A 26,542-nucleotide genomic window follows, 5' to 3' on the forward strand; every position below is an offset into this window, starting at 1 on the left:
CTCCTCTTCTTCATGTGTTCAATACTTATTCTGTGTAATTTCACTGCATTACACAGAACTTCATTTATGGACATAATGTTTTGATTTTTTTTGTATGTGGATTATTTGGGTTGTTACCAACACCTGGCTTTCAATGCTTTCAATAATTTCCCCTGCTGTACATATATAAACATTTTAATGGGCATATAAGACACACACTATATAACTTTTCTATCTCATTTCATTCACCTAAATGTAGATATATTATTATAGAAATCCAATATATATATGTAAATTATTACAATATGCGTATTTATGTGTACCGATGAGTTTAAGTTAAACGGATAAGTCTGTCACACTGCCACTGCCCTTAAGTTCCTGAAGGGGGCAGGTTAACAAACTAATTTTACACCACTGCTACACCAAACACATCAACAGTCACCTTCTGTTTCCCAAACCACTATTGCTAGATCAGACTAGACAGACTACTATAGTTAGATGTCAACACTTTTTTGTCACTGTAATCAACCCACATATGCCTTCAGTTCATATTAGTTTGAAAATGATGCAATAAAGACCACAAACAAGCATGATGTTATTACAACATTGGATGACTTTAATCCACTACTCCTCTCATATTAAAACAAGTCTATTTTACACAGCTCAGTTAGCAGCTAAGGAAAAAAAACAAAAAAACAAATGACATAAATGCAGTGAGTTGGACGGAAGTCAGAGTTAAAAATCTAGCCAGGATGTACCGAGGAGAGCTGTGTGAAACACCTAAAGCAGCTGTTAACATCTGGGTCGAGTGGGGATAAAATCACTAACAGGTGAGCTACTGAGAAGAAATGGTGCGTGTCTCTGTGGACACCTGGTGAGGGTTTAGGTGAGCGTCGAGTAGTTTCTGTGAGTCAAGTACCTGCACATACATGGATGTACTACAACCTTATTGTGTTTGCTGATCAATGTCCCTCAGACACTGTCCTTGTCCGGCTCGTGTCACCGTGGCAACAGTGTGCAGGGTTTTTTCCCATTTCAAACGATACAGGCAAGAAGCAGTCCAGTTGAACCAGAGGTATGGTGTCTGGGCGGACAGGTGGTCCTCCATCACTCTACAGTGAGAAGCTCTACTCTAAAGTCAGGAGAGGTTTGTATGGAGGAAGCTGTGTCCCACTTCAGAGGCTGCCTGCAGAGGTGTGACCGTCAGGGGATTAATGATACATCAGCAGCTCCAATACTTGGCCTCACAGAGACCACCGTTAACAGTGCGTTCACAAAGCCCTCGGCACTTCTTCAAAGTGGAAATTTCAGAGTTGATATGTCCAAATATATCCACACAACTCCCATTCCTCTGACGACAGACCCAACATCCGTTTCATTTGACTGGGACGGCAGCCTCTGGAGTGGGACGCAGCTGGAAGAAATTGTTATCTAACGCTTTACAATTAAGACTTCTTGACCGTCGCTCGGGGGAGACACCGAGCTGTGTCTTCCCTCGACACCGATGTGCAGCTCCTGTTTAAATGGACGAGACGTGGGGAGCGGTGTTTCCATGTTCAGACAGACAGAAGAAGATCAGATCACAGAAGGTTACACGTCTAATGTTCTGTTCCTGAGTAAATGCAACCTTGAAGAGGGAGGGCAGATTTAAAAAAAAAAAGAAAAAAAAAGAAGAAGCACAAATTGTGTCATTTGAGAGTAGCTCCCTGGCTGACTTGAGATCAGTGGTTATATATTTACAATGGAACAGTCTGGGGGAGTGGGGTTGTGGGGGGTGTGGGGTGGTTTAGAGAGAGATGATCTTGGAACGGGGGGAATGATCGAGTCTTCTCTCCTCCTCTTCCCTCTCCTCCCAAGGTCTAGAAGAAGTTTTCAGGTCAACACAAAAACAAGAGAACAACCAAAACACAAAGATCGCTTCACTGACTGTGGGCTGCGCCCAAATGTGCTGATCCAGAGTCAGCGATGAACTGTTTACTGCTGCAAATTGTAGCTAACCTCTGTAATTTATAGACCTTGGCAGGATGTCAGCATTTTGGAAGGTAGAGTGGTGGGTCGGAGGTCAGACGTAGAAGAGTCGTACCCTGGAGGTGCTGACATGGAGGTCGTCGTCGTAGAACTTGGTCTCTATGATCACGTTACCACTGGAAGACAAAGACACACATCAGCTCCCGAGCCAGGACTGTCAGATATCAGGTAAACAGGAACGTGATGACTTCACTGACCCGGCAGGCTCCAAACAAACCACTTTAACATTATTAAACGGATAGTTCAACATTTTGGCAAATTAGCCCATTGCCATAATCCCTATAGTTTTAGGAGTAGGTGCGTTACCTTTAGCTGTCGGTGCAAGCTATTTTTAGAACGGCGGAGCTGAGCTGCGAGCTGCTCAGAGCTACGCTACGGAGGCTAATGGGATTTCTTGGTTTCCCTCATCAAACTCATCAAATACACAATCCAACAACTCCAAAACGCTCTAGTGGACAAGTCGTGACCTGCACATTCACCACGCTATGAGATAATAACGGAACGAATGAGTTGAATTGATGAGTTTGATGAGGGAAACCAAGAATTCCCATTAGCTTCATGAGCAGCTCGCGGCTCTGCTCCGCTGTTCTAAAAATAGCTTGCACCGACAATTAAAGATAACGAACCTACTCCTAAAACTATAGGGATTATGGCAATGGGCACCACAAAACACACAGTATGTAGAGCGATCAGAGCAGATGCAGAAAATGCATCTATGATGTCTGTCTGTCCACTTGACTGAAGATGTAATGAACCAAGATTTTCTTTTAAACGTATTTCTAAGTTGATACAACATTGATTCAGACTCACGTTAAAACGTTGGCTGGCATCATCTGGGACTCTGGAGCAGCTTCTATCAGAGACTGCCACGTGTTGGTGGAGTTGGGGATAACGAAACCAAACTCGAAGAACCATTCTGCACAGGGAGACAGACAGGTGAAGAGTTCAGCGTTACAGCGACAAGATACATCATCAGCCAGTCTGTGTGTGTTTGAGTTGCTATGGTGTGAGAGGAGCCTTATGACACGGCCCAGTCAGATGTGGATCACCTGGACTCTGTGCTCCCAGCCTTCAGACCGGCTCTCTATCAACAGTGAGCTGCTCAGAGGTTGAACGCTGAAGCAGCACTGAAGAACCAAAGGCTGCAGCTCCTCTAATAACCACTAGAAGCTCCAGAGATCTGTTCATCATGTCCAACCTCACAACCTGGTACAAAAACTACGGCTAATTTCCTCCTCCCAACTCCATGGGAGATAATTTTTTATCTGATTGGCCTGTCTAAATTGTATTCTTATTTTCTATATTTTTATTGAATTTATTTGATGCTATAGCGACGATCCTGCTCTCCTGTAGGCACTGGGTGCAGGAGACGCTCTTCAACTGTCCATGCTCTTGTCCAAGTTCGGGTGATGTTCGAAATTGTGTACATCACACACACTGAGAGTGTCCTGACGTTTCATTTTCCTGTCTGGTTCAGTCACAAGTGCAAATGCAAACTAAACAGAATTGTATTTGTGTATAGCAAAATTGTTGGTAAGCCTCTGAACCAGCTTTATACTGACAGGGTGAGGAGGAAAGGCAGAAACAGTCTGGCAGACAACACACCCACTCCCCAACCAGTCTCAGCTCCTAAAGTCCTGAAGGCGCTTCTGTGTCCCCCTGACCAAAGGTGCTTTCAAAAAGTCCTTTGTCCCAAATGCCATCAACATCCTCAACTCAACCTCAAGTGACCAACCCAGAGACACCCATGGAACTGCTCTACCTCTTTCCCTTACCCTCTACTGTAATCCCCTCTGTTATTTTAACTTATTTTATCCAGCGCACCGTTGTTGTGGTTTTTAGTTTAGTTTTGTTTGGTGAGCTGAAAGCGGGGCTCCAGAGTAACTTTTTTTTACTAGGAGCACAGTGGTGCCTAATTAAAAATTTTAGGGGCGCAAGCAGAAAATGTAGGGAGGCACACTGTAAATTGACTTGCAAAGCAAATATTCACATTTCTCTCATTATTCACCTTTTCATTCATGATCATCAAACACTGGCCTGACACCTGTAATGACAGATTCTTTGAGTCGCCTATTTCACGTTTCACCGACCAGCGTAAACAGAAAAATAGAAAATGAACTGCACATGCGCAAGTAGGTGAAAAATTTACTTGCACCATCTCAAAATGGCAAAATGCTCCTAAACGGGGGCATTTTGCCATTTTGAGATGGTGACCCTAATTGGACAATAAAGATTTTTCTGTTCTATTCTATTCAATGTTCCCATGTAATAGTTGAAAATTATTACACAACATAACTGGATCAATGCCAAAGAAAGAGGTTGTGATGTGATGCTGGAAAACAGAAGGAGTGGTAAAAACCACATGACCTTCCACTACATGCATCACTTGACTACACCTGTGCTTATGAAGGAGAATAAATAAACAGATGTGGCTCCTATAGACGCTCTGAGCTTATGCTCGCAACTAACAAATTAACCAAAGTCTCAGTGGCGCACATGTCCAACATCTTTGTCCAGTTTTTGAACCAGCTGGATTTGAACCAGATTTGGTGATGCCATGGGATGGCAGTGACAGAATAGCTATGGATGATGTGAGGGCTCAGCCTTAGACAGTCTATGTTTTCTCTCTGTCTGCAGCACATTTCTGTTTGGTTCATTGTTCATCCATATCCACATTTACACCACTGATGCTCCTCATATTCCAAACCTGGCTTCCTTTACAACATATGGTTTCATTTGGTTTTAGCCTCTGTCAGGGTTCCCAATCTTTTCTCAAAATCATTTTCCAGGACTTTTCCAGGTCATTTTCAGCTGCTACAGTCTGACACACACGTTATCACGCCATACACTAATACATCCCCCGTCCCATTCATGCTTTGGAGAAGTTTAGATCACGTAAAACTGGAGATAAGAAAAACTTAATTTGATAGTACAAAAAATATTTACCGGGGGGATGGGATGCAGACGTTGCATTTCTTTGCAAAATAAATCCTCAGCGGGGTCTGAAAATGTTAAATCAAGCTCTGGTAGCTGAAATTATTTTCCAGGACATTTGAGGTTTTTTTTCTAATTTTCAATATGTTTTCCATTCCAATTGGTCAACCATTTTCCAGGTTTTCCAGGACGAGCTGGACCCCCGCTTTGTGTGTCTGTTCCTTTAGTCCTGGCCCACATACACCACGTGTCGTTTTCTCAGGCATAGGCCGCCAACATAAACATGTTGTGCAAGTGTGGTCTATGTGTTGTCCCCTGGGGCCCTCTGTAACCTCACCTCTGTACAGCAGGGGCCCCAGAGACAGCGCCTCAAACACTGGAGTCACAACACTGACAACACACACAGACACACAGCTGACTGAGTCGTCTGTTCATGATGCAGCAGGTGTGCGACCGAATATTAACAGCGAGGCGGGGAGGGGGTGTTACAGCTACTGAGGGATTTTAGGGACCAAACGTCTGCTTAATGCTGATGGCAAAGTGCTGGCCATGGTATCGGCCAATCAAGTCGCTCATAAGAGGCTTCATTAAAGACTGACACTCAGGGACCCTGTGTCTCACAGTAACCTGGGCAACGCAGAGGCAGAATCTAACTGTGATGGAAACAGATACTGCAGTATTACTTTGACTTTCCCACCCTGACTGTATATTATGGACAGATCCTGTCTTCACATCCCAGATGATGAACAAAGACATTATTAGAGCCATTTTTCCATCACATTTTGTTTGATTATTATCATCATCATCATCATTCATACTGTATATTTAATTAGACAATAACTCGTTTGGATGAAGTTTATGTTTTAATTTGACTGATTAAATATTCATAGTTGTTGAAGGTGCGCAAAGAGATAAGACAATCCTTTATTGGTCCCACAATGGGGAAATTTACAGGGTTGCAGCAGCAGACAACAGCAAAGAAATGTGTAGGACAGATAATAAATAATAGATAGCAATAGGAGTAAAAAATACAACAGTATTTGTAATAGAGTATGATTAAAGCAGAAGTAAGCGATCCGGTCGTTTTGGCTAACTTCTTGTCAGCCGATGGAGTTAGCAGTCCCCGCCCTCGTCCCTACGTCACCACATTCACGCGCATCCCTTGGCTGCACACACAGAGAGGACCGCCCCTTTATGCCGTTCTCTCTCCTCATTGGATAAAGGTTGTAGGATACAAGGAAAGTTTTCTCCTCGGCTTACAGCAGAGCAGAGTGACTGACAGACCCGTGTTTCAGACCAAACACTCTATATAAGTGATTGCCGTAGGAAGATATAACTATTTAAGACTTATATTAACACAAACATTCCACTTACTTCTGCTTTAAGACAAAACAATAAATAAGACGAAATATAAATATATACACATTAGAATTAGAATTATTATTATTATTATTAGAATTAATCAGATGTTAAGTGCTGAGAGCAGCTCTTGTTGTGGAAAAAAAGTGAAGTGATGTAGCAGCTTCTCTGCTGCTGAGCTGAGACACATGAGCTGGGGAACCAATGAAAATGTTTCTCCTGTTTCTAGATAATAGTAATGTTGAGTTTAAAAACTAAATACAGAAAAATCACGAGCACTCATAATGTTGAGATTGAAGTCACTTTTTAGAGGCAAAAAGTGACTTCAAATCTTTCATCCATTATCTATTAGGGTTGTGCAATCTGAGCCATAGTCTCATCATCCTAGCTGATATGATCAGGGGAGTAGGAGCACTGAAGAGATGTATTCTCTCCTCCAAAGATTACACTCCTCTGCTCCGTCTTCATCACAGTCAGACCCTCCTCACTCTTTCTGTCCAAATGTTTCTATTGACCACCATAAAAAGCAGCAGGATAGGAAACCTGTCTGTCTGTCTGTCTGCCTGTCTGTCTGTTCCACTCTATGGTCACAGCTCCAACACACAACAAGCAGCTTATTACAGTCAGCTGACTGGAGTGAATGTGTGCACATGTTACGTCAATTAGATTTTGTATTAATAAAATACTACAAATAATAAGTCACTACATTAATGAGCACACGGGTCAAATATCGTCTTAACATTTGCAAAAGCATGAGCAATCGACACCACCCGTCTATCCACACCACTTATCCCTTCAGGGCTGGAGCCGGTCACAGCTGTGACCCTGGACATGTTAGCAGTCTGTCACACACACAAACAACCACTCAGCTCTGGGATGTCGTACAGAGCTACCAGTGGGATTATAATCAATGACCATTTATGATTTGTTGATTAACATTAGGGATCATCATTAGATATAAAGTCTTTTTTGAAAGAGAATAATATATAGTACAAAGAAAGTCACCTCCCTCAGATACATGCAGGACTTTACCAACTGGGTCATCACTTCAGCTGCAGCCTGGTAAACTCCAGATCAACAGATTTTTGCTGCCAAGTCGATTCATTAAAATTTTGTAATTGTGGCCGCTAAAGTTTTGTAGCAAAAGGTTAGAAAAAACTAAAATATGTTCCATATTACATCCCAGTTCAACTAATCTGTTTGAGATATTTTAGTGTACTCGTAGCGAGATATGGTGTGAGCAGCGGAGAATGTAGGTGTAGGTGTAAAATATGTGAAAGCTAAATGCTGAATAAAATACATGTACACCAAACTAATGCCTTGTTAGGTAACGATCAGTGTCTCTCTAAGAGACAGTTTTAACCAGACAGGAAACACCTCAATATAATAAAGCTGGCCTGAGTATCTACATCTATACTAAAGATACAAGTGCATAACACATTGTATGAGAATATTTGATATGGTATGACATGGCAACAATTATGTTTAGTTTGATATTGATGTTTTTCTTTTTAATTATTCATTAAAGCAGAAGTCATTTGATTTTCTTTAATTAAGAATTTATATCTTGCCATTCCTACCAAGTGTTTTAACTGTTTTCATATGTTGCTATTTTATTATGCAGGAATATGGGGGATGCAGTCAACATCTATAGTAGAAATTTGTCAAGGTGCAGGCACACCTGGCTTTTGATTGGGCTACCACATTTTATGCAGTAGTGGATTAATAACCAGCTGATTTAGACATGCCCTAACTCCATGTGCTTTAGACAATCAAACCAGGCCCCACAGCGTTGAGCCGTCTTCATCTTCCTTGTTTTTGATGGTGCATTCTTGCATTTCTAAGACTGCTTTTATCATTTAGAGAACAAATCTAAAGTTAGATCACTTTTATCTGTACAGACTCAGAAAAATTGGTTCACGCATTCCTTTCTAGTCGTTTAGATCACTGTAATGCTCTTTTCTCCAGATTTACAAATCAAGCACTCAACAAACTCCAACTTTTTCAAAATGCTGCAGCCAGAGTTGTAACGAGGACAAAAAGGTACAAACACATCACTCCAGTTTAAATTCTCTCCATTGCTCCCAGTTAAGTATAGAATTGATATCCTCAATATACCTCACATATATTCAAAATCAGCTCATGGTGCTTTTAGTTATCATGCTCTGATGCTGTTGAACTCTTTGTCTGTTCTCCAACAATATCTTCCTTTAAATGTAGACTAAAAACATATCTGTTCTCACAAGCTATTAATTAGTATTTTGTTTGTTTATTTGTTTTTGACATATTGCCTTTCATTTTGATATGCACTTTACATGTACTGCCATCTTGCTTTTATCTTAAAGCACAGAGTTTATGCTCCGACTCGTCATATGAAATGTGCTATATAAATAAAATTGACATTGACATTGCTGTAGCTTTTGGCAGAAGTGTACATCATGCTTATGGGAACAATCAACTTGTGTCTGGCGGTTGAAACAGGTTTGTGTCCACTGTTGGGACTCTTTACCTTCTAGACACTGTCCTTTGAAGAAGACTTTCTGCTCCAGCCTGAATTTCTCCAGTTTCTCTGAGGAGGAGAAGTTCAGTTCTCTGGACACTGCTTTACACTTGAGGATCTTCTTGGGAACGCGAGCTGCAGAGAGAGAGGGAGGATAATTAACAATGGAGTTCAAGACTTTCTAATCGCTACTTTCTCCACTTCCACTGTGACTGTTTAATAAAGGCATTAAAGCTAATCACAGTGTGTGTTATATTAGCTCAGGTGCATTGTGTGAGAATTTAAAGATGACCACAAAATCATCTCAGATCACATCTCAAACCAGCTCATATACAAGTACCTCACTTTTAAAGTACACTTGTCTTTTCTTTCCAGAACTTTACTCTACTGTAGAGCAGAGTGAGCCACCACATTAAAACCAGTGATCAGTGTGTGTGTGTGTGTGTGTGTGTGTGTGTGTGTGTGTGTGTGTGTGTGTGTGTGTGTGTGCGTGAGCTTACCTTCATGTTCTACTCCTGGTACAGAGAGGTCCTCAGTTCCCTGCCACAGCACTTTGCCTGTTTCTGCATCTCGGAGGTTCATCCAGTTTCTGGTTCAGAGTTAAGTGAACATCCAAAACAAACACTCCACAGAGGAAAAGACTAATCAATTTAAACAATCTGTGAACAACACATACAGAACAACACCCACACATTCTCAACATGCAGTTATGCACATGTTTAAAAACTACAAGTAAAGGAACTGTTTTTTAATCAGCTCAGGAGACGTGCCAGGATTAAAGTCCTACTCCACAGATGTGAGGGGACTTGTGTTGTGCAGATATAAAAGGAAAAAAATCACATAATTTGTAGATAATAAATACACACACGTGTCCATTCCCTCCAAAATCTCACTTCAGAATTACAAGATCTGCCAATAGAATTGTATTAGATGTTTTTTGCACCCTGACCATGGATGTTTTATTCTTGTCTGATCCAGCAGGTGATACAGCAGCCTCCGCGGTAACACTTTATAACTACACATTATTAAGCATTAGTTAAGCTTTAAATACTGAATTCATCATTTATAACACATGAATACTCATTAGTATGTAGTTTATACACAGATAAAATGTTTTACTCATCACTGATAAGCACTAACTGTATTTATAAACTATATACTGATAAGTGTTCATGCGTTATAAATGAAGAATTCAGTATTTATGAATGCTTAACTTACAGTATGCTTATAGTGTGTTCTTATTATAAAGTGTTACCGCCTCCACTCCTGCAGCAGGTTCACAAACGTTCCTCTCTCAAGCCAAACCTGGTGTAATTTCTATATTCCTTGAATTTCCTTCTGTCATTCCACGGCTGACACCTTCACCCAACAGCCAACAGAGCTCCTGTTCTTGAACAAGCTCAAACCACAGACTGTGGAGCTGTCACAGCTGTTTGGCAGCTGCACAGCTGTATTAGCCTGAAGGAGCAACTGACTGACTGTGCAGATGAGTGATAAGTTCAAATATACGGTACAGACTGATATACAAACAGTTAACTGGGACAGAGCAAGAACAAATTTCAGAAATGTATTTCTCCACCTCTCTCACCAATTGGTTGAGGCAGGTGGCAGCTTGAAGTTTCTGCCGCTTAAAAGCAGAAGTAAGCAATCTGGTTGTTTTGGCTAACTTCTTGTCAGCCGATGGATTTAACAGCCCCCGCCCTCATCATGGATCTATTGGTCCTCGTCCCTACATCACCACATTCACGTGCATCCCTTGGCTGCACACACAGCCCTTCATGCCGTTCTCTCTCCTCATTGGATAAAGGTTGTAGGATACAAGGAAATAAAATAAAAGTTTTCTCCTCGGCTTACAGCAGAGCAGAGTGACTGACAGACCCGTGTTTCGGACCAAACACTCTATATAAGTGATTGCTGTCGGAAGATACAACTATTTAAGACTTATATTAACACAAACATTCCGCTTACTTCTGCTTTAAAGGAAGTATTTTCTTGTCACTGTTGTCAATGTATAATGTATGAATGGTCACATCTGGAAACATAACTGGACATCTGACTGGAAGCTGAGCAGATCAAACCATGCACAAGAACACACTTCATTCAAATTAAATTCATTTTGTTCCTTCACATCATTATTGTAAATATTTTAGCTAATGTTACATATTTAGATTTATACCAAAGCTATCTGGCCTGCAGTTTCTTTTCTTCCTATACTATGTTTACTTTTATCCATTTGATAACCAGATTGTGACTCTGATATTATTGTAATTCCAACACAACAGTTTCCTTTTGACAAAGGTCCACTATTAGCACTTAATCAGTCAAACTTCCATCAAATTATATTTTGCTTTATAAACTCATGTAAAAGCTTCAGCTAAGGATGAATGAGAAGAAATACTGTGAACCAGTAGATAGCTTGTAACCTAAAGACGGCAGTGTGTATGGGAGGAAGAGGAAAGTGAAGAAGCCTTTTGTGTGGACGATGCTGAATGCTATAGCTGTCCCATCAGTCTGTCAGAGGGTCAGCTGTTCCTGACCTCCACAATCACTGTTAACACAATGCAGCTGTCAATCTCAGAGCCTGTGAGGACCCAGATCAGTGACTCCACTGCACATTACAGCCTGGCTCATATTTACCAGCTGTCAATGTCCTCACTTTCTGTCTGAAGATGTAGAGCAGAGAGTAAAACTACACCTGAAACAGATTCAACCTGAGGATGTATAATGTACATTATACCAAAGAAGTGAAAGGCGTCGTTAAGGATTTGATGCTCTGTGATTCCAAATTGACATGTTGATCATTAGGGCACAACAATTAAATAAAATATTATCGAAATAGAAATAAAGTGCAATATAGCTTCACATTTTTTGATAAATGTAAAATGTGCCACAAAAGACGATAGCCTATGTGTTGTCCTACAGAGAGACCAGCCTACATATCATATTATCCAGGTATAAAGGGATAGGTTTATTTAGTAGAGGTAACAAAAAAAGAAGAAAAACAAAAACAACTAAAATACTTCTCACTCTTCACGCTATATTGTTGTTCTGAGGTATCAAACAGATTGTCTCTGGGCCTGACTGGGAACAAAACGTCATGCAGTACTGCACTAACAATGAGACCAAACCCTTCGGGTCAGCCTGTTATCACTGTGTCACTCATTTGTTTGTTAATTAATTTAATTAGTTAATTCATGAAGTTCATTAAAGCATGTGAAAGGTCTAAAAAAAGGCCGACTTCCCACGGTAGAATGAGGACACGGTGGAAGACAGCAGTGCAAAGCGACACCACCTGAAGTTGGCTAATTTAGTCTTTGGATATCAGGCGGACGGACACCAGTACAGACTCACTGACCCACAGCCCTTTGTTCCAGAAGATCCCCCTCTCAGCATCCTGTCACCTTCAGATACTACTTAATGTCACAGACACTCAACTCCACACCATCTGTGAAACCCCTCACCACCTAACACCTCACATAACCAGCTACTGACTGAAAACACACGGGTCTCTTCATGTCCATGTCAGCATCCAAGAAAAGGGAAACAAGAAGACACAGAATAGGTTAAAGGACCCATATTACATACAGATATATAGTCATGTCTTCTGTCATTATAGATCAGGTATAGGCTCTTGATTAAAACTGTGAAAGTATCAAAGCCTCAGTGTACAGACAAATGCACACAGCCTGTATTCAGAAACTGAGCCTTAAAACCAGCCGTCAGGACTTCTGTAACTTTGCGATGTCACAACAAAGCAGTCACTACTCTCAGCCATACCCAAAGCTCTGCCCAGCAGGACCCACCATTCAACATAGCAGAGTGTGTTTTACCTGAAATCTGCTATACTGTTGAACTATACTTATATACTTTTTATCACTCAAAAAGGTCAGCCAATCAGAGGAAAGAATCAGAGCACCCTTTCTTTTGATTGGCTCACTGGCCAGGTTTTTTGTCCTTAAAACCACAAATACCGGTAGCCTATATCTTTTTATGGATATACAACCTTCAAATAAAACATAGGAGAAGTATAAAATATGGGACCTTTAAAGAAAGTATCTATATCTGCTTAGAGTGGAGATCAGTAAAATATGAAACACATGCCATAAATATTGAAGCCGACAGCGAGGCTGCACCTCGTCCACCTTCCCCCACCTCGTCCTCTGGCTTTTTAGTAAAGTGTGCTGAGTTGAATGATTTCTCTAATCCTCTCAAGTCTAACTAAATCCAATCTCCTACATCATCATCCTCCTCCACACCTTCCAGAATAATCCGGGCCAGACTGCAGTGTCCTACTCATTGATGCTCTTTCACCAGGTGGGCTACTCTAATCTCTGCGCATGTGTCTCTGTATAAAAACAGTGTGTATTGTTTTAATGGGATGTCCATTATGACGGCGGCCCTAAAAAGAAGTGGGAAACTTTAAGAATGAATGCCCATGATCACACACTGTTGTCATCTGATCATGTTTGAGTTTTCTTTCCATTTCTATCCCAAAATCACTTATTCACAAACTACACAAAGGAGGCTTCAACAACGCCATACAAGGTTGTACAACGGCCTCCCCTGGGCCGCCTGCAGGTTGTGTGCGTGTAAATCACCAGGGTGCCTGCACGATTCTGTCAGAACACACACACACACACACACACACACACACACACACACATATACAAAGGAGTTAATGAGCCCCCAGTGAAATGCTGCTGTCACTGTTTAGTCTGTATTTATTTTTAAAGACACACTAATGGCTTAAAGTAAAGGGAGCTTCCTTGCCCCAATTCAACAACAGCCCCACAACACACCTGTTGAACAGATACAAGTTTTCTATTCAATCAATATTTCAGCAACTCAGCAGAATAAATAAATCATCAATTCATGTATTCATTCATTAATATGCAATGCCTGTGGTTTTCAAAGAGCTCTATTGTTCTGTCATATTGTAGCACCAGCTGTAATGTGTAGCTACATTTACAATGTCGTCCTTTTGCATAAGATTTTTTTTTTTAAAAAGAGCCTGAGCCTGCCAATACAGACAGGAACACACAGCAGTGTAATCACCTTTACAGACACACACACTGCATCCACATTTCAACTGCTTCTGACCTCGCCGTCACCTTCACAGGTCTGTGTCTGGCTTAACCTTTGCCCCACGCTGGGCTGCAACTGTTTACTCACAAACTCATTCATTCAGATTTTTCAACTCGGTTAGTTTTTCCAAAAGGGATTACGAATGCGAATGACCAGATAGACCGAGAAAAATGTTTTCATTTGATAAATAATGAAATAACTGCCATTCATTAATGTCCTAACTGTCTATAATTAACCAGTTAACAGACAAACACACACAGGCTTCAGAAAGTTTCCTTTGTCCTTCAACACATCATATCAACATCAGACTGGAACCCCGAGGAGTTCGTGCTCTGCCTTTAATCTACAGAGAATAAAGCATGAGAACCATCTGGTGAACGTTTTTTTCAAATGTATTGTTAAATGAAATATTCATTCATTCACCAGAGGATGCAGTGGAACAGGTGTGTTCACAGCGTGATCTGAAGAGCACTGTTGAGTAAAATACTTAACTGTCTAATTCAGTCCATGTTGCAGGTTGGAAGAGTTGGGTAACCCAGTGAATCTGCTTCATGGGGCAAACCAGTCTTACTCTCACCTGTTCTGCTGTCATTTTCAATAACAAATCAAAAATCTTAATGTTTTTTAAAATTCAAGGCAACATCCATATGTTTTTTCACTGTTGCAGTAATAGATGGATTTGTGGGTTCAGATATTTTTGTAAAAACATCTTTTGTTTTGATGCCTTTTTACACTGCGCACTGTTTCTCTGTCTTTAATAAAGCAAGTTATTTTTCTTCATCCATCTCAGAATGACAGTTTTCTTACACAAACCTCCCGTGACTGACAGCAGCAGGTGCTGCAGCTTTTATGAGGATCTCAAACTCCCACCAACAAAGTGAGGCAGGTTCATCGAGAGCAGACTGGATGTTATTTTTGCTTTGGAACTGACAGATTTCCACAAATGCTATTTTTTTTTATCTTCTTCATAAGGATTTTGGATAGCAGAGGTTAATGATGTTACCACAACAGTCGACGGGAGAAAAAAAGGAAATGATAATGCAGTTCAGCCTCTGTGTTGGCTTTAATAAGGCTGTATGGACAGAAGGTAGTAAATCCCTGTTCCACTAAATCATGGATTTAGGTAATACCACACAACAGGAAGAAGCCTGTCCTCACCAAGAAACATATACACAAACACTCTCATCTCACTCTTCAACAGACTGGGATAGTTAGAGGAGGCTCATTTCAAACCCTGTTAAGTAACTTAACTAGAAGAAGTGTAGTTTTAGCTTAAGTGTAGTCGTGTATCAGCGGGCTGAAAAGATCCAGGCCTGTTGTAGTGAGTATACCATGCTGCTTTTTCTACAAGGTATTACTGAGGATAATTCAGTCCAACATGGTCACATGAAGTCAAAGTCCAGCAATAACAGAAAGCATCAACTTGCACTGTTCTATATATGCTACATTTCGCATTAGTAAAATTATTCTATTCTGCAAGGACTAAACCACAATTTTCCCGGATTAATGGCAATTAGAAAAAAAATCATGGGACTTAAAGTAGCATTGGGAACACAATGGCACACATTGTGGGAACTTCTATTAACTTCAACAGGCTACAATGACACAAGAAATGGAGTTAATAAGCCAACTCCATAAGCTCACGTTAGGGTTATATTTTCCCTTGACATGACCGTCTGTCTGAATTCTACTGGATCACAACAAGGCAGAGGTCGACTCAAAACTGAACTGAGGTAAAATGATATTGTGTTCGGGTGTGATGGAGGTTTAGAACTATCAATAGATCCACCCGCTCTCTGTATCATCCTCCTGCTTTCCTGCTCGGCTCAGGTGAATCAGCTTAAAGAGCCGGATATGTCCGCCAAAACGGACAAGGACACTGTCTTCATGAGCTGTGTGCATGCACAGATGTGTTCACACACACACACACACACACTTCAGTCAGTGCGTGTTGGCACGTATGTTTATAAGTTTTAGAAAGAATGCATGATGAAATATATGACGTGCAAACCCTGGTGGATCCATGTGACCGTGCAGAAAGGATCTCTCCAAGCTGTGGGCCTCTGCAATCTCCACATCATTGATTCACTGTCAGGCTGGGTCTCTGCTGCCAACTCTTGACAATACACAACATTCATCAATGACAGGATTTGTTCCAAAGATGGATGTCATCTTATGAGGCTTGGCAGTAAATTTTTCATTTTTATTTTTTTTAGTTGTTGTTTGTTTCTACCATTTTGCAGAGACGCAACGCCCAGTCATTCCCTCATCACATATACAGTGATGCTTAAGAAGAAGTTCTGACCTTGTGGCTAGAATAACTTACTCTGGTATTGACCTACACATTTTTCTGTTATGTGCTTTTCTGTTTAGCTCTTTACAACAACATAGTAATCCATAAGTCCCACTAGGATAATGGTACAACTATTAACATCGACTAGGGGGTACAATGGTACTGTTTTAAGTACTTGGCTTGATTGGATTTGCCTGACAACAACACAGCTGCTTTACTCTACTACACACATCAAGTCATTCTACACACTCAGTAGTCGACTGCATGGTGTCTGCCACTGTCCCACCAGATCTGCTCAGGACTCTGTTTCCCAAAACCACCTTAGGTTCAGATGATTGCAGACCATCACCTTCTAACAGGACGACTGTGATGAAATGATGATTAACTACTTCACCTTAGACAGTTTTGGAGAAATGCGGCACAGATCAGTTACAGGACAGGTGTAGAAAACAGAGTATTTGGTTGCCTGCACTTTACTGATTAAAACGTGAATTGTGCCAAATTCACATAAATGCAAAAAAACAATTCTCTATTCGATTGTTATGCTCCTTTTGAATATGCTCGACAAGGCTTAAATCAACACACAACTGAAGGGAATGATTGATGCAGATGATGTATCCTAAGCAATGCACTGTGAGTCAAACATGACCAGATGAGTCAGAGTGTTGAGAGAACAAATTACTGCTACAATGTGAACAAAGAGCAGTAACAGGGAAGAATATCAACAAACCAACACCACTGTCAAACAGGAGCCAGACAGGGGTATAGATAACATCACAGGTCTGGTGCCAGCCTAGGATCATATTATATGCCATACTCCTCTCTCTCTCTCTCTTCTCGTGCTTTGAGCATCTCCTCTGCTCTGTATACCATCAAACACCAGTGAGTGTCAAAACAAAACAAACCACTGACAGCACCTAACCTACTTTATGTGTGTGTGTGTGGGGTGAATGCACAGATATTAAAGATAAACCCTGGTTCAGGTCTGATGGGCAGACTCTTGAGGACTGTGAATTAATTGCCAACATCAGCACAGCTCTAACAGTGACAACAGCAGTAATCGATAGTGATGTGTGTATTAGGTGAGACACTCAGTGGTTTGTAATGAGGTCTGCCATCACTTCCAGACAAGACAGGAGACAGGACAAGGACGCACCTGGATCTGACAACTTCTGCTACACCTAAACTATCCGACCCCACACAAGCTACACAAGTAACATCTTTGCATTACACTTTCAGCTACTAGATAACTTCTTAAAAAGGAAAAGGAAAGGGGAAAAAAACTTTAACAAAACAACAACCGGTCCTCGGGTCCATCTCCACCTTATCTCCATCGCCTGTCACTGCTGCTAAATAGGATATTCATCGTTACAGCTGCCACAGTGGACCGCTAGCCAACAGCCGGGCAGGTTAGCCCGGGGCAAGGCCACTTCTTTCAGCTCTCAGGCCTCCACTCAGAGGTTAACCAGCCAGCACCGAACACACCACTTCATTTAGTCACGTCAGATAAAGAAACATATCATGTCTATAGCGGACTTTACCGGCCGGGGAGGGACAGACGGGTTAGCCGCAGCAGCTAAGCTCAGTGTACAGCAGCAACAACAACAGTCAGAAGATGTTAACGTTACTACCATCTTGCTAATGTTAGGTGATGTTATCCAGCGTCCTCCGGGACAGACACTCAGCACATCACTGTGAGTCTCACCTCCGCAGACCACCGCGGAGCAAACAGCAGAAAGGATACAGTTTGAAGCCCTTCAAAATTTCCTTGGCCCTGTCTTCGTCTGAAGACATTTCACAAATCGTCGGTTTTCGGTCCTCACAGAAAACCCAGGCTCCGCTAAAAACGACAAAGCTGCTGCTGGTGGTGGGCTAACTTGTTAGCTAACTACACCGCAAATAGTGTTGGCCGGAAAATTACATAAACTATAACTTCTCTCTATATTGCTGGACTGCAGGTTAAACCTGATCCGATAATGTAATCAGCTAAATATACCCAGCTAACTAACTGACAACGGACCGAGCCAGTTAGAGGCGCGGGGCCACTCCTTGTAGCCAATCACAGGCCGAGAATGAGAAGCGTGGGCGGGACTAAACAAGCTGGAGACGCGTCACCAGGGGCAACGCCACTCATACAGTGAAGGAGAGTGATTGGGGCCACAGCGGTCAGGTCCGTGCCTACCACCTCTTTTCTCATTTACGTACACACGTAGCCTACACTTTCTTCCACACAACTTACTGCTTGAGTTACTTTTCTTGAACCATAGTACTAGTCTGGAACAGCCAATCACATACATTGGAGGATAAGACACACTCTGTGCATTTAATTAGGTAGCTAAACATGCACACAGTTATCTAATCACCCAATCGTGTGGCAGCAGTGCAATTCATAAAATCCTTCAGAGATGTTATTTTCAGGTTGTGTTCACAGAACATCTGAAAACTGAAACTGAAGATCTCCTGGGATTTTGGGACAAACTATAGTGAGAAAAGGGGATAAAAATGAACAACACCCACTAGAAGACCACATCAAGTTCCCCTCTTGAACCTGAAGCTGCAGAGGACAAAGAGTCTCCAACACCGGACAGATCACTTTGGGTCCTAATAACCAGTCATGGTCTGATCTCATAGTCATAGTCCATCCCCTCAGCTCACCATCTAAAGACGTCTGAAAGTGGTCTCATTAATCAGTTCAGTGAACTTCGGTGACCTCCCCAGTCTCCAGACCTGAATTCAGAAAACACCTTTGGGATCATGTGGTAGAACAGGAGCTTGACAGCCTGAATGTGCAGCTGACAGACAGATATGCAGCAGCACCACAAATTATAATGATGCAATCACATGAACATGGAGCAGAGTCACAGCATCTGGTGGATCTACGAGAAGATGAGAAGATCGGAGGCTTTTTGAGAGCAGAGGAAGAAATACCCAGTGTTAGTGTGACGTCCCTAAAGTGCTCACTGAGTACAGTAATAACTATTAAGAAATCAATTGTATTTTTATTTTCATTTAATAATTTTTCAGTAAATGTTTGCTCTTCTGTGATCATCAGCTTCTACCATATTGTTTGGGTGCATGATATCACCTGCAGTACTCTGACATCACTGTGTTTCTTTTCAAGTGCCCTAACCCTAACCCCAAAAAACTCATTGTAAAAACAAATGAGTTAAAGAAAAAGTTCAACAACAGCAAACTAAGACAGAAGCCTGAGTGTTTAGTGATTTCATTTTCAATAAATGGCCTGAATCAGTCTTTAGGATGTCAGAATGTGACTAATGAGTAGGCTGCATCCTTTTGCATCCAACCACCTTTACATACCCCACATAACATTAAAGCTGTTCCATTAATAGACCAGATAAAGTAACTTCTATCCTTGATGTAAAAAAAAAAAAAAACATTTCAAAGTGGCATCATTTGGAGAAAAATTGCATACAGAGCAATTACTCCTTCATTCTTAATGCACACTGACACTTAATCCATCCATTTGGTCTATATTTACTCCTCTGTCTAACAGACAGGTAATAAATAAATAAATAAATAAATAAATAAATAAATAAATAAATAAATAAATAAATAAATACAGGACTGTATAGAAAACCAGGGGAACAATGTTGATTTCTGTGCCACATGCAGCTGGGTGGGTACGTTTACTCCCACCACATTGTTAAATAATCTTATCTGATAATGGAAGCTTTCCATGGAAGCTTTCCATTATCAGTTAAAATGTGATTTGGAACAAACACGAGATGAAAAACCTTTAAATGTGACACAATGTTTCTGGCAAGCTTGTTTTTTCCAGCACTGCAGTTGTTCATTAGGTGTTCAATGACGTATAAAACAAGTTTTTTTCGACTGCACATGTACATTAACACACAAGGCGGCCTGTCACGTAAAAGCCTCGCTAACAGCAATAAAAACAAGATTGAATCTTCAGCCCAATTTCCTCAGAATGATAGTCAAATCAAATCTTTATTTAAAAATAAACATAAATGTGGCTGGGTCGCCTGGATGAGGGTGTTTGATGTTAAAAGACCCAAGCCTGTGACAGTGTGTGTCTGTCAGGAGCAGAAATGCAGACACTCCTGAAGGCAGCGAGGTTCAGAGATGATAATTAATGAAGATGGAAAGGAGCAGGAAAGGAGTCTGGTGACGGGAGGGCAACATGACACAGGTGAGGCTATTCAGGGTAGAGCAATAAAGGTTGGGAAAAACAAAAACAAATACAGTACTCCTCTAATCCTACTGCTGCAGTGGCACAAGGGACGGAGAGAATAGAAGCTAGAACTGCACCAGAGGGCATCGTATCATGGCAGAGGTAGAGTTGGTGGGGCCGGGGGTCCAGGAAGGCAGCTGGTACCAGAGGGTTCAGCTGCAGGTTGATGCAGCCCACAGGAAGGACACACCATCCAAGGGCAAAGCTGGAGGCTGTTCACTGGAGAGCTGGCCGGGCTTCAGCAAAGATGATCTGGGAGGTCTGGCCGTGGGTCAGCAGAGGCTGCCAGCTGGAAGCCGGGCATGGTGTCAGGGGGGGTCAGCCAAGTGGGAACCAAGAGCAGGTGTCAAACAGATCACAGAGTGGAAGTCGGTGGACAACTTGATGATGAAGCTGACGTCGGCCTGCCAGGGGGTGGTCAACAGATAAACCCACTACCAGGACCCTGATGTTCAAGGTGGTGGCCAGGGTGGTTGACCAAACAACCGAGTCTGGAGCCGATGAGACAGTAACACTTTAGTAACAATTTTCTGCTGAATTCATCACAAAAGTGAAAGATTTCTCTTACTGATGAATAAATAAAATGTTCACGTCTTCTTCCACCAGTCCCCGTGCACCGAGGCTGCAGAATATGGAGCGTTTCAAAAGGTCACAAATGATGTAATTCAAAGATAAAACAGAACAGAAAACAACATGAAAATGATGTAACAGTGGACGGTCTGGTACTCCTGGAATAATCATTTATCATCATCATCATCATCGTCCTTTGCCTTCATTGTCTTTGACTTTTTTCAGTCCACTCGAGCCTCCGTCCTCTCTCCTGTCCTTTCATTGGGTATTTTTAGGCGACTGCCAGAGACAGAGACATATTGTTTTCAGCATGTCCCTTCTTGTGGACACCATGTCTCCATAACACCTTTAGGGGACACCTTCAAGTCTGGTGCAAACATTGACTTGAAGGACTGAAGGACAAACTTAATAAACTTTGTTGGTCAAAGGTCTTTGGTCTTCTCGTTAAATCAAGATAAATATAGATTATCAACAGCCTCAATAATTGATATTAGTCTATCTTGTTAGTCATTGTATGGTTAAAACTACCTGGTTGGTGGTAACTGGAGGTGTGATGAACAAAGTAAGCAGCATTAAACAACACTATTTCACTGTTCATTGTCAGTTTCTGGGAGGCCAAAGGTAGAAAGTATGATTGGATTGGATAATTGTGAGGGCACAAAGATGGAGGAGATAGGTTGAGTTTATCAGCACCTGTAGTTTGACATGGTTACAACAAACTTGTTTCAGCTTTGTGGACATCTGCACTGGTCACCCTACTGTACAGAACATAGTCAGTTAAAGCAGTAGGGACTCCCTCTACTGGACAGTTAAGGTAATCATCTACAGTCAGGTCTGTAGTTGTTAGAAACATCACTGATGATCCTCCAGTTTTCCAAAAAATAAATAAATAAATAAATGTGATGGAGTTGTTGTGACTGCTCTGCCAGCAATAACATTTAGTAATAGTGCATATGAAATTGAAAGAAAAACAACTAAACATGCAGAAATACAAATTTGAGTTGATTATTTGGAACTTGTGTTTAAGAATATCATTTGTGCCAACATAGTTTTATGTTTTTATTTTTGGTGTGGTAATACTTAATATACTGATCACAATTTTATTGATTTTGAAGATTCATTCAGTCAGATATCACAAATGAACTAAAAAACTGTTTTTTATTTTTATTTCAGTATTTTTCCATTCCTAGTTAATGTTAATAACCCTGGTGGGCACAGGAACTATGGAAGGAAATTCATTAGTTTAGTACACAAACTTATTAATTACCGGTACTTATTAATTAAAAATAACTCAAGACAAGGCTGAACATGAAGCTTATACAAAATGTGGACCGGCATTCCTCAATTAGTGTCACCTCTTTGGAACTGGTTCACTCACACACCAGCTTTGGTCCTAATAAATTATAGGTAATTTCTCTAGACTTTGCACTGGTCAACAAAGAAAATGTTCCTAAGTTTTAATAACCCATTCTTTACACATGATCATTTATATATCCCATGTTTTTTTTTCCTGCGGTAAGGACTTTCAAACTTCACACAAATGATTTAAAAGGCTCTGCTACTGACTGGGGCGTCCTATCATATGTACTGTCAGCTTCATCTGCAGAGGTTCTGTCTTTAGGGGAACAGGGATTCTCAGACCTGAAACCTCACAGAGGAATGATGTAAAAAATAACTACCCCAGCCATTTGTTTACTGTGATTAGTCTCATCTATACACAACATTAACCAGCCTATTGTTAAACCAGGTCAGAGGGTCACATTTGAGTGCATCAACTCATCACTGTCATTTCTTGACATTGTTATCAATTCATCTGCTCCATCACAGCAGGCTAAGCTAATGCTAGTGCAGATTCTGATCTACCCATAACTCTGACTCGAACAATACTTCATCATATCTAGGGATCAACAACAGGCTCTGCAGTGACCAGAAGCAGTCAAATACAATCCTGAATACTGCTCCCAATAGAAGGTGCCTAGTGTAAACTTATATTTCACACATATTACAGTGCACCATGTTGGTTATTACATTTTTTGAACCATGTCCTATTATTCCAAGAGAAATCACAACATCCTCAACGTAGAGCAGAGCTGAGGTGGATCTGTCTGCTGGACAGCATCAGAACCAAGAACGCCTGCTGACAAATGAGCAAAAACGAAGCAGGAGACACGGCAAATGTTTTACTCTAGCAAACGTTTATTAAGTGACATATTAGTCCTTCTTGGCAGCAGCCTTTCTCATGGCAGCCAGCACGTTGCTCAGCTCCTCTCTCTTTCTCTTGGCGCGAATGTGAGTGCCAATCTGTGGAAGAAGGACAGCACCGTTAGACTGACAGGCTTCAGCACCGAGTTGTGGTGTCAGTGTGATGCACCTTATCATCCAACAAAGGCAGGTGACACAAGTGCAACAAGGGAATAAACCTTCAGCATGAATGACATGCTACAATATCTGACAGCTACAACTCTAAATACTAAAGTAAGACACTGCATTAGATTCTACAAGCTGTATGTGGTTCAGTGTATGTCACAATCATGGAAACTGTGCCTATGTGAATGTGTCTACTTTCCTCTCCCACAGAGGGAAACTCTACAGTAGCTGTTCAGCACTCGCTTCAGGTGGTACCAACTAGAGCTGCTTTTTTAAGAATTTGTTTTTTAATTCAGCTTCTTAAATGTAAATATTTCTGGTTTCTTTGTTTCTTTATGACAATAAACTGAATATCTCTTTGGTTTGTGGATGTCATCTTGTGGTTTGGGAAACACTGACATTTTTCTACATTTTTTAACATTTTATTGACCAGACAACTGATCGATTAATGGTTTAAATAATCAACAGATTAATCGATAATGAAAATAATCATTAGTTGCAGCCCTAGTACCAACATTTCCTGCCATGCACTTTAACAGACAACACAAACTCACCCTCTTCTTGATGAACTTGAGAGCTCTCTTGTCCTTGGACACTTTCAGCAGCTCCATGGCTCGCCTCTCGTATGGGGCGAAACCACACACTTCGCGGATCATATCCCGCACAAACTTGCTGTGTTTGGTCAGACGCTGCACAGGAGAGAAACATCATTACACAACCTTTCAATATAATGCTCCACTGTAATCTGAAATACTGGTCATTCAACTCTTTTATAGGAATTGCAATTCTGGACAAGAGATGGACATCATCGTAAACATCTAGTCATAACTTTGACACTTATGATCAATGTGACATACACATTAATATTACATTATAAATTATCTGGACTTTTGCCATCCACCAGAGCTGTGATTACACAGCTTTACATTGTTTTACTTTTGAGAAAAGGGGCTTTAAAAGTAGCTCTGCCAGGATTCCTCATCATGTAATAAAACTAGTTCATGTTGCTATATAACAATCCGCAGTGTTGGTCTAACTCAGCTCTCACTGTCCCATCTCATCCTACCAGTTCCTACTGTAGAAGCTAGTGAGTGAACAGTGGCTTGCATTAACCTCTGAAGTGTAGTAATAGAATATGTCAGTTCCTATGAGAACTAGGATGAAGTAGGGGTGGGCGATATGGCGATATTAGATCGTGAAGGATTAGAGCGTGTAGACGATCTGCCAAACTGCAGAGATTGTAGGATCGTCTGGGGCACATTCTATAAATTGCAGTTCTATGCTGCAAAGCGCAAACAAAGGACATTTGCAAAGTTTGCTAAAAGAGATAACAGCTACTTTATTTGACCCTTTTCAATTAGCTATTTAGTGTTTTGATACACTTAAAATCCTGTTAAAATAACTGTGTTGAATAAAACAAACAGTAATGTCTTCATTGATATTTTACTTTCATGTTTATTGAAAGCTACCTTTTATGTTCAAGAGTGCACTTTATCAGAGTGTTGTTGTTTACCTTTTACTATGTTTACGTTGTTTGCACATGTTGGCAAAACTGCAACTATTTAGATTAAAATCTATGCAGAAAGGTTCTTTGGCCTAAATTTCCTTTTTTCGATTTAAGATCGTGATGAAATCGAAATCGTGACTTCATGTTTAAAAAGCCGTGATATGATATTTTTGCCATATCACCCACCCCTAGGATGAAGTTTATGTTGTACAATTTGCTGAACTTCATATCACGCTTCTTCAGCTCCAACCCACCCCACAGTGCAGCAGCAGCAGGTACTCACCCCACGTCGGCGGCTGTGTTTTGGGGCAGTTACGTTCTTGGTAACTGGGTGGCCTTTGTTAAGGCCAACGGCCATAGGGTAGCGAATAGCCATGCCTGCAGAAAACACACAAACAGAAGTGTTAACAGTTGTCAATTGCCTCCTTGGTCTGGTGCAGAGTGGCAAACTGACAATGATGGCACATCTCCTCACAGGTTATCAGACACATTCAGACTCCATCCCCGTCAACAGCACAGTCCAACAACAGCTTCAAGTAACTGAGACACGGTGCAGCGGTTGTGTGGAGCAGTACAGAATATTTCCATTTCAACGTGTGACTTGTGTTCATTGTGAGAAATACTCGTTGGCCACCCACCACTGATAACGTGAGATTAATAACTTAAGTTTGCTAGCCTGGCTCCAGTAATATCACAGTCGGTACTGGTGGTTACAGGCTGTAAATTGTTTTAATACTCAGACCAGACATGTGCCGGAGGATTCACTGACTGTTTACTGTCCTGCTATGACTGAGCTACATACTGTATTTAACTTTACAGCGACGGGAACTCCGTTTTCTCTTTACATTAGACAAATAAATACCGTTTGAGCTGTTTATTGGTAGCTCGCCCAGACTCCAGGGGAAACCCGGTTGCCGCTGTATTAAATGCTAAATCAACAGAGACGCTAGTTCGTCGCCGCCGCGGCCACAAATATTCATGTTTTGTGAGTTGCAGCGCCACAATATTGATCACAGACGTTCAGTGAAGTCACTAGACTGCGATAGGATCAATTTATTGAAAGTCCGTGGACGGATGGCGAAGATTAGACATGAGTTTTGGTACATAGTTATCAACATTGTAATCCTACCTGCTGTCTGTGATGGCGGTCAAGCCGGAAGGACTGTGGAGGGGGCGAAGCGGCGTAATAGGAGGTTTGACCCGGAAGTCGCTGCTGTGACGTCTGTGCGGCGGAGCCCCCTGCAGGCGTGGAGGAGGTACTGCTGCTCAATGGGGCGCAAGGATCCCAGCTTTTATTTTCTGATATCTTAAAAGTTATGTGGCACATTCTTTCTCGAAACTAAATGATAGTGAGAGCCACAGAAACAAACCTAATGTGATAACTGCAAATCATTGGCTGTTTTACTCTAAAATGCATGGACAGACAGGATCTATATTACTGTACATATTACGGTGGCTCTTGAGAGCTCAACACCTTGCAGCCTTTAGGGCTATACTTGCTATACTTGATATACTTGTTTGCAGCAAGTATAACACCTGCAACCACACAATGCACAACAAATTCAGGAAACAAATACATCAACAGGAACACCACTTTCAGCCAGACTGTATTCTCATTCAAAGCATCACATCAATGGGACAGCGCCACAATCGATCAGAGAATCTCCATCATATCACTCATTCCAAGCAAATGTTAAGAACTGGCTT

General features: G+C 41.3%; 2 protein-coding genes across 3 annotated transcripts; both read right to left on the reverse strand.

Annotated features, from left to right (window-relative positions):
• Window positions 1-572: 572 nt before the first annotated feature.
• Window positions 573-18,185, reverse strand: pde6d (phosphodiesterase 6D, cGMP-specific, rod, delta). Of its 2 annotated transcripts, none has more exons than XR_015035685.1 (6): window positions 17,923-18,185; window positions 9,301-9,389; window positions 8,810-8,935; window positions 2,818-2,923; window positions 1,978-2,123; window positions 573-1,838 (listed from the first exon to the last, which is right to left on the reverse strand). XR_015035685.1 is itself a non-coding variant. In XM_085773365.1 (6 exons), exons 1-5 carry the CDS (start codon window positions 17,970-17,972, stop codon window positions 2,042-2,044), a joined length of 453 nt encoding a protein of 150 aa, XP_085629491.1. In that variant the 5' UTR covers window positions 17,973-18,185; the 3' UTR covers window positions 1,626-1,838; window positions 1,995-2,041. The 2 variants fall into 2 exon arrangements, 1 of the variants encoding a protein (XP_085629491.1); XM_085773365.1 differs by having other exon boundaries at window positions 1,626-1,838; window positions 1,995-2,123.
• A 4,954-nt stretch (window positions 18,186-23,139) lies between these two features.
• Window positions 23,140-25,996, reverse strand: rpl36 (ribosomal protein L36). The gene is made up of 4 exons (XM_085773366.1): window positions 25,965-25,996; window positions 25,119-25,213; window positions 23,883-24,017; window positions 23,140-23,262 (listed from the first exon to the last, which is right to left on the reverse strand). The coding sequence occupies exons 2-4, from the start codon at window positions 25,209-25,211 to the stop codon at window positions 23,173-23,175; spliced, it is 318 nt and encodes a 105-aa protein (XP_085629492.1). The 5' UTR covers window positions 25,212-25,213; window positions 25,965-25,996; the 3' UTR covers window positions 23,140-23,172.
• Between the last annotated feature and the right edge of the window lie 546 nt (window positions 25,997-26,542).

The sequence above is a fragment of the Trachurus japonicus genome, chromosome 4, assembly GCF_045865225.1.
Source record: "Trachurus japonicus isolate A0001 chromosome 4, Traja_1.0".
Classification (NCBI taxonomy): domain Eukaryota; kingdom Metazoa; phylum Chordata; class Actinopteri; order Carangiformes; family Carangidae; genus Trachurus; species Trachurus japonicus.

Bases quoted from the DNA above. Each gene is read 5' to 3' on its own strand.
- rpl36 (XM_085773366.1), bottom strand. From the start codon at position 25,211: ATGGCTATTCGCTACCCTATGGCCGTTGGCCTTAACAAAGGCCACCCA. The intron at 24,018-25,118 runs GTGAGTACCTGC...TCTCCTGTGCAG, and splicing joins AACACAGCCGCCGACGTGGG to CGTCTGACCAAACACAGCAA. The intron at 23,263-23,882 runs GTGAGTTTGTGT...CTTCTTCCACAG, and splicing joins TCAAGTTCATCAAGAAGAGG to ATTGGCACTCACATTCGCGC.
- pde6d (XM_085773365.1), bottom strand. From the start codon at position 17,972: ATGTCTTCAGACGAAGACAGGGCCAAGGAAATTTTGAAGGGCTTCAAA. The intron at 2,924-8,809 runs GTAAAGAGTCCC...CTCCCTGTGCAG, and splicing joins CAAAGGACAGTGTCTAGAAG to AATGGTTCTTCGAGTTTGGT. The intron at 2,124-2,817 runs GTGAGTCTGAAT...TTTGTCTTCCAG, and splicing joins ATGCCAGCCAACGTTTTAAC to TGGTAACGTGATCATAGAGA.